Source organism: Bradysia coprophila, unplaced genomic scaffold, assembly GCF_014529535.1.
Source record: "Bradysia coprophila strain Holo2 unplaced genomic scaffold, BU_Bcop_v1 contig_87, whole genome shotgun sequence".
Taxonomy (NCBI): Eukaryota; Metazoa; Arthropoda; class Insecta; order Diptera; family Sciaridae; genus Bradysia; species Bradysia coprophila.
Window position 1 is genome coordinate 550873 of NW_023504014.1, and position 11753 is coordinate 562625.

General features: G+C 32.3%; 1 protein-coding gene across 3 annotated transcripts in view; it reads left to right on the forward strand.

Moving 5' to 3' along the window:
- The window catches only part of LOC119084564 (protein abrupt), a 72663-nt gene extending 64106 nt beyond the window's left edge, over window positions 1-8557 (forward strand). For all 3 annotated transcript variants that reach the window (XM_037194578.1, XM_037194579.1, XM_037194580.1), the window contains 2 exons: window positions 4789-5445; window positions 5522-8557. In XM_037194578.1, the coding sequence (XP_037050473.1) occupies window positions 4789-5445; window positions 5522-5919 (1055 nt within the window). In that variant the 3' untranslated portion in view covers window positions 5920-8557. The remainder of the gene's footprint in view (window positions 1-4788; window positions 5446-5521) is intronic.
- The last annotated feature ends 3196 nt before the right edge of the window (window positions 8558-11753 follow it).

Here is an 11753-nt window from a genome sequence, read left to right on the forward strand (position 1 = left end):
CTTGTAAACTTTTGAATTAATTACATTTTTGGAACTGATAAATTAACAATTACTAATTCATAAATTTAATGCAAAACCAAAATAGGTTAAATTGTACATAAATACAAAGAGAAAAAAAAAACAATGAAGCAAGAAGCAAAACAAAATTTGTAAATTTAATAAATTTAAGAATCAAAATCAAAATATGAATCAAAAACAGAAAAAAAACAGAAAAAAAATTATTTTAGAAAAATCGGTTTTTCCAGCAAAATTCAATTCAAAATTTATTTCAAAATTACAAAATCCATAAATATATCAGTTCGGTTGTAGTTGATGTTGATGCTAAGTCAGATCAGGGTCGGACAATTGGGCGATCACACACAATCAACTAACGATCTGCAAATCCTATGCAGATGTTCAACAATCCTGTGCCGGCATTAAAAAGGAAATCGAATACTCCCCGTCATCCAGTGGATCCTATTCATCTGGTACATCGGTCGCCCTAGAATCCGGTCCTGGTAACGGTTTGTTAATGCAACATCAGCAACAACAACAACAACACCAGCAACAACAGCAACACCATCAACAGCAGCAACAACAACAACTCGCTCAAGCAAACCTATTATTAGCCAGATCGATGGCCGCCTCAACACTGGCTGAACTTTCTGATATGAAAGCATCAGCGACCGGTGGTTATTTACTTCCGTGCCCGTTGTGTGACGTACCGTTAGAGCCTCGAGTATTTCGACAACACTTAGACCGGCATTATCCACGGGATAGTCCTGTTTGTCCGGTTTTACAATGTGGTCGACGGTTTGCGCATCCGAATTCGGTTCGAAATCATATGCGCATTAAGCACACATTACAGTGGGCGAAAATGAAAGCTATGCGCTCGTCTGGCGGTCCATTTACTGGACTGCCAGATTTCAAATGAAGTGGCCTATTCGTTAGATAGCTTTTCGGTGAGCGAATTTTGTTCGCATTTTTTTCCATCTTTTCTTTTACGTCCACTTCAGCGAGAGAAGAAATAGGCGCAACGAATTTTCAATTTCTAATTTCAAGATCAGCTGTTAAGCAAACGTATTTCTGGACTCGATAATTTCGAACCCTTGATCATAAACTTGAATTTCTGCATTCCACCACTCTGAATTGGTTGTTAAAATCTAGTCTACTAATTATTCGACTAAAACTAGTCGACATTAAATTTCCAAACTTATTGCTAACTTCAATCAAAACTATTGGTAATCCCTGGTGGAGAAAAGGTAACATTTTCCAACTTTAATTGAATGCTTCCTTGAAACTTTATTTAAAATGTTATTTTCGAATAAGTTGACAGTACACAGTTTGAGAGAAACTACTGATATTCCCTACCGGAAACACATCGCTGTGGATGTTGTTTAAAGTCTTTTCATTTTTTGTGATTTCACGGGCTGGTCCCCAAACACATCAGTGTTACAGACTGTTGGGGAGGTAATGTCAAGACAATGATGAGTGGAAATTTTTGTATGAAAGGCAGGTGGCACCAACGTGTCTAAATTGACGCTACCTTCCAAACAGTATCAACCTTGGTAGCAAAGGCACTATTTAGATTGTACTTTGATTGTTTGCTAATAAGTTTGTCAGTGCCGCACTGGCTACCAAAAGGCCCTTCAGGGAAATAGGGAAAAGGCCCTTAAATTTCAAAAAAATGCGAAAGGCTTTTCGTGAATCGCCCGAATTCCCAGCAGCCAATTCGGCACTGGAGTGTGTGTTTGATATGGACCGACTGGTGAAATCAGGGCACTCCAAAAAATCTCTCCGTTTACTTGACAGATGTATTTAAAAATTGAGAGATATTTTTGAATGTTAGGTCACCTTTAGTTGTGTCAAAACGATACACATCTTAAATTATTCGCCACTGTTGAAAATCTACTGAAACCGTAGAATCAATGTAATGATTGCATTTCAAGAGAAGTTAAAGTTTGTGCGTCACACTTTTTGAAAGCTTTTTACAATGGTTTTTCAATGATTTTGACAAGTTCTCAGTCTTAAAAATCTCAAATGTCATTGGTTTTTCCACTCATACACGAGTGCTTGCGACAAGGACAGTCCTAATAAAATTATGTGCTTTGACGTTTTAAATGTCAAAATCATCTAAAAACTAAAATTTCGTAGATTTGCTGGTTTTAGAATGTTAGTCACTGCCTGATTTCAGAAGTATTTTAAAAATCCACTTTTGAAACGGCGTGCATTCAGTTTTTGTTTCGAGTGGAACTGTGTACTAGCCTTTATTTTGCGGAAGAGTAAAACAGTATTAAAGGAAAATCGTTTTTATTGCAGTTTAATTTATCAAAATGCTATTTGCATGATTAGAACGAACAAATACAATAAAATTTGGTGAAAAAAAAGAAAATTAAATTTAAAAAAGTAAAGAGAAAGAAAAGAAAAACTAGTTTTGTATAGAAAATACTTTTGCTATAAAAGATATATTAACTGATAACAAATTATTATATGAACTTAAGATTGAACATATGAAAAATCCTATTAAAGTGTAAAGAAAAAGAAGAATAAAAAATTATATGAAAATAACTAAAAAATTAATCGTAAGCAAGTATATTTGGCTAAAAACAAAAAAAAAACAACAAATCACGAGAAAGAAATGAATACCAAAAATTTTTTTAGTATACTTTGCATAGTGTTCGAAAATGATATAAAATTTAAAAAAAATGATTTAGGCGTAAATCAGGTTCCTATTAATATTTATGAATAAAAACATGAGATGCTAATTATTAACAGCCACACATTACTAAATCCAAAAAAGAAAAAAAAACAAGAACGAAAATGGTATGTACTGATTTCATTTTGCTTTGCAATTACCAAGAACAAAAATAGTACATTACTATGCAAGGGAAGTAAAGTGATATCTCGTATCCAGATGAGTAAAAGTAACCGAGGGCTTTAGCCCGAGGTACATTTACTCATCGTGATACGAGATATCACTTTATTTCCCGTGTGTAGTATAACGTTTTCCTATGCGAGTGATGTAAAGGCTATTGCCTATACATGTAATAGCCTTATTACATGCACCAGCATAGGAAAAGTATTAATTTTTTCCAAAAAAAAAAAACAAATTCAATCAAAAAGTAAATTTAAAACAAAAAAAAATTATTTGTTTCTTTTGTGATATTTAAGAATTAAAATTTTAGTTTAGGAAAAACAGAGCAGAATAGTATTCTTTCAGCGAAATTCTTTAGTTTCTTATTCTAATTTTCAATTCTATTACTTTCACTTTATGAATTTGTCAGTCAGCGATTCAAACAAGACCGCAGCAACAGGTCTACTACTTCATTTAGTAGTGTGGAGTTAGATAGTCCATAACCAGCAGTCATAACATCTAATTTCAATAATAAGCGACAGTTTCAAGGGTCCTGCCCCTTAAAATTCCGTGAAAACTCATTTAATGCCATAAAATAAACGTGAAAACTTTTCAGTGCTCATCTAAAACAGCAAGTGTGTCGTCACAAAATATACTTTATCAACGCACTTCAAGCATGAGTGGTACTCTAAATAGTGTACTGAAGCTTGACAGTGTGTCACACTTTCGACTATGATCTCCGTTACTTGAAGTGCGTTGACTTTATAGATTAAACAAACGAAGAAATAGTAACCAGAGCTAATCGCTTATTTTAGTCATCGTAGTCTTTGACATATTACGTCGCTATTGCTTTAACAATTAAAGGCGTTGAGCAGTTTTGTTTGTGTGAGACTCACACTGTGAGTGAATCAGCTGCGGATGAAGCAAATTCTTGTCTTGATAACACAATTTTTAATGACTGACGTTCCATCAGCATAAGGTGAAGCAATAAATCAATTCAATAAGTTTCTTCAAATTTCCTAAAATCCTTTAGGCTTGTCAACTCCCTGAATTTACCGTTTTATTTAGAAAACTTCTTTCTTCTTTCTCTTTTTTGAGTGTCGGCCATGAACCCATATTATCCTACATTCTCCCAAGTGTTTCCGAATTTTCACAAAAACAGTTTTTGTGAAAAATTGAGACATGGGAAAGTTTGAAAATTTTTGGGAAAATGTTTTCTCAAAAATAGTGATTGGTGTCGATGCATTCGCAATATTTATTTTATTTAAAAAATTGGATAACAGTTTGTTTTTAGGGGATCATCCATAAATGACAGTTCCATTTTTTTCAGTGCTGCCAGCATCTTTCATTCATTAATAACTCGATAAATATACGTTTTCTTGAGTCAATTGTTGTTCTAAAAAAATAAGGGGGTATATTTAGGGGGTGCAACACGCATTCGACTGACGAAAACACACATTTATCGAGTTAATGATGAATTAAAATTGCTGGCAGCACTGAAAAAAGTCGGCGTCATTTATGGATGATCCGTAAGGATCTTTGGTTTCTATTTTCGTGGCTCACGTTGAAAAATTAAGTCAAAATTCTAGATGAGATTCAGGTCCTTACTCAAAGAGTATCTCGTCCGAAATGTTGGTTTGATGAAAAAGATGTCTCCCGTTAGAAGAGGAAACTATGGTAGAATTTCGCAAAATAAGTTATGCTGAGTTGTATGAACAATTTTATTGTTTCGATATTTAATATTTAAAAAAAAACGCTTTCTTACCAATGTATTAGCCATACCGATGTATTTAGTTTCGCATTATAAAAATATATAAAAAGAAAGAGAAAACAAAACCAAAACCAAAATTTTTCTTTTACTAATTTTCTCGTCTTGCCAGACTAATTTATAGTAAAAAACCGAAAACCTGCCAGCTATCAAATGTTTGACCCAAAATTTTCTTTCTCTTTTAAAGTATCACGTCGTCAACTGGAAATGCGAGTTCGAGCCACCGATCCACGACCATGTCCAAAATGCGGAAAAATCTACCGGTCAGCCCACACATTGCGAACACATTTAGAAGACAAGCATACCGTTTGCCCGGGTTATCGATGCGTTTTATGCGGAACCGTTGCCAAATCACGAAATTCACTTCACTCGCACATGTCTCGTCAACATCGCGGTATTTCCACAAAAGATCTTCCAGTGCTGCCGATGCCGAGCCCATTCGATCCAGATCTCGCTTCAAGACTGTTGGCCAAAGCCGGCGTCAAAATATCGCCAGCCGAACTACGGGCTCGAGCGTCACCAACCAGCGGTACGAGACGAAGTGATATTAAGCTGGAATTTAGAGGTACCGGCGATGAAAGCAATATGAACGATGATATGGACGATCCGGAAGATTTGACAATGGGCAGTGGACATAACAATAACAATATGAGTGGACGCTATCATGACTCAATGATCGGATTCAGCCATCCGAATACGACGATAACGCGTGTTAGACATGGGGCTGTGACGCCGAAAAGTATCGACAGTAAAGAATCACATGGTGCGTCATTACCTCCAACTGCTGCGACTGGTTCGTCACTATTGGACACGTATTTACAGTTCATAACCGAGAACTCATTTGGTGAGTGGAACATGCCCATTCTGTGCAACAACAGGTTTTTTGATCGAAACTTTTTTTTTTTGATTTTGCTCCACAGGAATGGGAATGACTCAGGAACATGCTGCCGCAGCATTTCATGCAGCCAAAATTGCCCAACTGAACGCCATGGGTCACAATTTAGACAAACTTCCTTCCAGCCTTCTTCCACCGCATCTCGATCTGTCGAAAGTGAACAGCCAGCATCACAACAGCACAGACCTGTCGCGCATTCAATCAACCGGCAGCGTGACCATCGAACCAGCCAATCCGAAAGTGCCAACATCGATCAGCCATAATACACACGACCGGGCTGACATTCGCCGTGATACCGAACCGATGGATTTGGGCTATGACAATCAACAGCAACAGCAGCAGCATAATAACATGAACGACCGTGACAATTCGTCCGGTGAAGAGGATAACTATTCGGACGATGACGGGGAACAGAATACATAATTGGATTCAAATTGTGAATTTGAACCGGTTGGGATGGTGTTCTGAATGGAGTCAGAAAGATGGAAAGCTTTTATATTAGAAATCATCGGTATGATGGAAACGTTTTAACGTTGAGTGTTTTAAGTTTGAATAAAATAAATTTAGATAGTAACCGGGAGCATAATGGACTGGTAAAAATGCATGGAAATTGTTGCAGGATAGCAATGTGGACATTGCAGATTATAACTAAATAAATGGTAGATCTGAATTCTGACAAAGAACCAGACAATTTTGTAGAAGAAGAAAACAAAATATTAACTTGAAAGCCTTAAGCTGTATACCAATTATACTAACAAAAAAAGCAAACAAAAAAATTAATAAAAAAAATGAATTAGACAAAATATCTCGACAAATTGTATACGCAATTATACGATTTTTATAACAAAAATGAAAGAACAAAAAAACATTTTTAAAAAAAAAAAGAGAAAATATTTTTAAAGTTTTTCGTTGAACCAAATTACAAAAATTGATAAGATTAAACAAACAAGTTTTAAACAACAAAAAAGTGAGTGAAGAAGGGAGAACTTTCGTTTATCGAAAGACTGAAAACCATTTTTCAGTAAAACAATTTATTTTTTGCCATAAAAAAGCCGTCATAACAATTAATAGAAGCAAAAAACGGTTATGATGTGTGCCATGAGAAATTTATTTTAATGAAATGGAGACATATATACTCATCGTACAAAGAAAATGAAGAAGAAGAAAGGAAAAAAATCCACGAAAATGGCAAGTTGATTTCATTTGAACCATCCGCGTATGAAAAGAATCATATAGAGGTCGTGGCATATTATTTACACCTTCTATTCAATTGGTCAGTTTTAATTTTAATGAATTACATTTTAATCAATTAATTTTTCTACCTCAATGTCGTAAATTTAAAAAAAATATTTTTTTTTGTTAATTTTAAAGACGTGTTCTCAAATACCTCATCCATAATTTACTATATGAATCTCGCATTTTATTTTACTCAGCCGGTGTGCATCTACATTAAATAAATATTTAAATTACTGTAAGTAAGTTTGTTCATTTATCATTTCGTTCTGTTAGTTTTGACTTTTGTTTCAGTGTTCAAAATCCATGTGATGTCTTTATTCGTTTAAAATGATCAACGGATTCAGATAGAGGGAGAAGCTTGAATGAACACAATCTTAGTTCTGGGTCTTCTCTGACAATTCTAGATGTTATGTTTCTTTAAAGGATAAGCCAAGCGATTGATCGAATTTTCCTCAATTAAAACGGGAAATGCAGAGACAGAGAGAAATTTTATATCGTTCGAACTACGGATTAGTTAAGGGCGTTGAAGCAACTTAGGGTGCTGGAGCAGTAAAAGGTGTTATAGAAGTTAAGGGAGCTTGAGCAGTTAAGGGAGCTTGAGCAGTTAAGGGAGCTCGAGCAGTCAAGGGAGCTCGAGCAGTCAAGGGAGCTCGAGCAGTCAAGGGAGCTCCAGCAGTCAAGGGAGCTCGAGCAGTAAATGGAGTCGGAGCTGTCAAGGGCCGTGAGACAAAAGATAACAAGCGCTGTAAATTAGCTATTTTCTAGACAAAATTCAAAGTTTTCTCACTAAATTCACGACTTTCAATATCACAGAGACCTGAAATCGATAATTCCGCACTGTGCAGGGTCATGACAATTTTAAATGATTTACCTCAATTAAATTGCCATAGGAATTAAGGGCAAATGTGAAAGGAATTTGAAGAAATTTAAGGCATCAATTTCTTGAGGATTTTCTCAAGTTGAGTCCATTATCTGGAAAACGTTTTTTTTTTTCATTTCGAGAATTTATACATTTTTCAAAAAAAAAAAATTGCGCAGAAAGCGTTAGAAATTTTTAGAAAATAGGTCATGAATTAAATTGCGTATTGTACTCGATTCTTTCTTTGCGCGACGATGCTGAAATAATGTAAAATCCCATTCACTTGGTACACATTAACTATCAGAAACAATCCGTTGATCAATCATCATCTCAACAAAATTTTAATTAGTTCAATTAAAACACATCATCTCATCAAAATAAATAATAAAAAATAAAATACGGTGGAGACGGGGGGAACCTAAGTACAATCCTTTTATACATTCGAATTAAAAAAAAATAAAAATAAAAGAAAAACTAAAGTGAAAAAGTGAAAAAAAGCACACGATAAATCAATAACTGTAATAAAATTCAATAATACACACACTTTCTCAGGGTGCACGTTGATTGTTGTGACTAGATTAAATAAATAAAAAAAAACTAAATAGAAATGAAACAAACACAAGAAATTTTGCATATTTTATCTAAAGTTAAAAATGAAGTTGAAGAATAGGAATTTAAAAGAAAAACAAAGAAAAATAATTTTATCGGAGAAATTCGAAACGGGTAGATAAATTCAAATAAATAAAACATAGAAGCAATCACAAGCCGAAACATATTGACAAAAAAAAATGGTGAAAACGTTTAGTGACCGTGAGTCACAACTTTTTTAATATAAAAACAACAATTTAACGGTACAAATTTTTAAGCAAAATAAAACAAAATAAAGGAATTAGGAAAACAAAATTTCAATTCACAATAAATCGTACAATAGAGATCTCATTGGAAGGTTAAATTAAAAAATTAAAATTTAAAAAAAAAATAAAAAAATCTTAAACGAAAATGAAATACTTGTTCGATTGATTTTATACTTTGCCTTTAATTTCCCTGGAACATTGTTGATTGTTTTAGTTTTTGTTGATTTAAGCGATGATTTTTTTTTTCATTTTGTAATTATTTTTTTAGCGTCGACATAACATAATGAAAAATATATATATTTACACAAGCGTCACTTTTAATTTGAAAGTTTTATTTTTTATTGATAAATATAATAGTTTGCACAGAACCATTAACATTGAAACAGATCGGGTATTTTTTTCTCAGTCAATAGCGAGTCCATAATTTTACTTTTTAATTTGTTTTATAATATTTACCTATTTGTTTGTTGTATAAACAATCGTTCCATAGAGAAAATGTTTTTAATATATTTTATCAATAATTTTTAATAATTAAACAGACAACCAATATTTCCGTCAAATTTTTTTTATATTTATTTATATAAAATAAAGTTAAAAAAGAAAGAAAAACAAAAGCAAATAAAAAAGAATATGAAAATTACCTACCTCATTAAAGAAAACATACAAAAAATACTTAGAACATAAAGCAAAGTGTTGATGAAACATTTATTTAAGTGAAATGAAATCTCTAAAAATGCACAACTCTTCCAAAAAATAAAGTTTAAAACACAAACAAAATGTGAAAAATTGTTTGTAATGAAAAATGTTGCATGAAAACAAGCTTCCTCGTATGAAAATAGAGAAAAAAAAATGTTTTCCAATTAGACTAAGAGCCTGCGTGACTATCAGTGTATTTAAAAGATCACGAGTTGGAGCTGGGGCATACTACTACACTATCTAAGGATGAAAATATTTTCCACTTCCATGGTCCATTAAAAAGATGGTCCAGAACGAAAGGCCGGCAGATAATCGTGTACTTTTAATGCAAAAGTATTTTCTAAAAGAAAATTCTCAAACGATTTTCTTAGAATTTTCTCAAAATCTAGAGGATTATTTTGTCAATTTGAAAGAAATTTCGAGACCTTCGACTCGACGTTTGAGAATTTTGCTTTGATTTTCATAATTTTCCTTTGATTTTCTAGAATTTTCTTAAAATTTCTAGATTTTCTTGAGAATTTTCAACGACTTTGTGGAATTTCTTACCAAATGATTCTCTGTTTCGAGTGCAAAAGGATGTTTTATGCTTATCTTCGGTCCAGAATAAATCCTCCTTGTGCCTTAGGCAGTGTAATTATATCGCAACGGCTGCAAACAGTGGTCTTACATGAGATACTGATTTGAACGCTGAGTCTTGGTCTATTCGATTGAATTTTTTTGTGTAAATAAATAGAAAACAGAAAGATACACCAACCAAACGTTATTTTACCAGTTATGTTTAGTGAACACAAAGAAATAATAAAAAAAGTAAAAAAAAATTGAAATTATTCAAGAAAAAAAGGGTAGTAAAATATTGATACTCGTAATCGTAAATGAAAACGTAACTTTTAAGGAAAACTAAATTTAAATTTAAATCTAAATTAAATGTACAGGAAAATGCAATGTGTTAAATGTTATTATGGCAAAACAAGAAATGCGTAGTTGTTAATTAATTATTTACCAATATTAATCACTAAACAAAAATGATATGAATGGTATAAGGAGAGATTGAAGAAGGAAGAGAGAGAGAGAGAAATTTATGTTTAGCAAATAAGTTAATTTTTATGATTTCAAAGTGTAAAAGGAAGAACGCAAGATAAAAATGGAAATAAAAACAAAAAGTTGTGAGTTAGACTTTACAATTAATACATTAGAATGCGAGTAGGAAAAAATGCGAAGAATAAAAACTTTTAAATTTAAAAATGGAAATCGTTAAAAAAGTTATTAAAGAAAATTTTTGTTTTTAAGTTTTTTTTTGTATAAATTTTAAGTTTTAAACTTTTTAAAGTGAAAAAGTGAATCAATAAAAATTAAAAATTAAAACAAAACTGAAATCGTTTTCTCGAGTGATTAAAATTAAATTAAAAAAATCATTTTTTTAACCAAACTCTGACGCTTTTCTTTCTTATTTTTCATTAATTTATTTGTTAAAAACAAATTGGATTGCCGCGTTTCCGTTCATGATCGTTTAACTGCAAACGAGGAAGTAAACAACAAAAAAGAATGATTTTTATGGAGAAAGGAATGGAAGTGAAGTGAAGTAGTAGAAATGCTGTACTTAATAACTGAATTAAACAAAATGGACAACTTTATTGTTAATTGACTTGTGATTTAAATTGAAGCGAACAAAAAAAAACTTTTTTTTATTTAGTCCGTTGGTATAGTTTTGTCGTTGAAATAATATTTTTTTTTACAAAATTTAATTTTGTGCGAGCTTTGAAGATTAAATTGTGATTGACAGAGAGTCTCTACTAAAGGACATTCGATTTAGCCACCAAATAAAAAAAAAACAAGAAAGGGGATATCTCAGGTATACAAATGACTGTAAATCACAAAAATAGTTTTTCCAATATCACCAACAAAATGGAGCTGTTTTTCGCACTAAAATTTGAAATACGAGCCAAAAGAGAATTATCGACGCAAAAATTAGATCTTATTATAGAATTAGTGTCGAAAGGAAAAGAGTTTTTCTTTGGTTTAATAGTTTGGAAATGATGTTTTTTCAGCCCCAGTGACGAAAAGAGCTCCATTTTGATACTAAAATGACAAAACGAACAGCAGTCTTTTCAATAAGTTTTACGAAAATATTTCTTTTCTTTGGATATCAATGTCGTAGATATAATTTCCCCGCTTTTCCCATGTCTCCAAAGTAGAAACTCAAGTGCGAGCTTACCATTAGAAATATAAATAGTTTTCGTTTGACATTTTTGACAATCTGTCGAAAATTTACTGTCTGACTGTATTCCACAATGTAGATTTTGATCCCAAATTGTACCCAAAATGTATTTTATAAAGAACAAAAATGAGTGTTATGTCAGATTAGATAAAAAGGAAAATCTCTCTTTTCACTGTTTCTAGAATTAATTTATGTAAACAGCACAGAAACAAAATAAAATTTAAAAAAAAATTCAAAAATTATTAGAGCAAATAAACTCTTGACAAAATCGACTAAGTTCCTCTATTTGTACTACTACTATAATTCACCAAACTCTACACTATGACAAGCTAAACAAAAACACTTCCTTTACACACAAACAAATTTTTAATTAGAATTGGTTCGGGTGCCTTTGAAT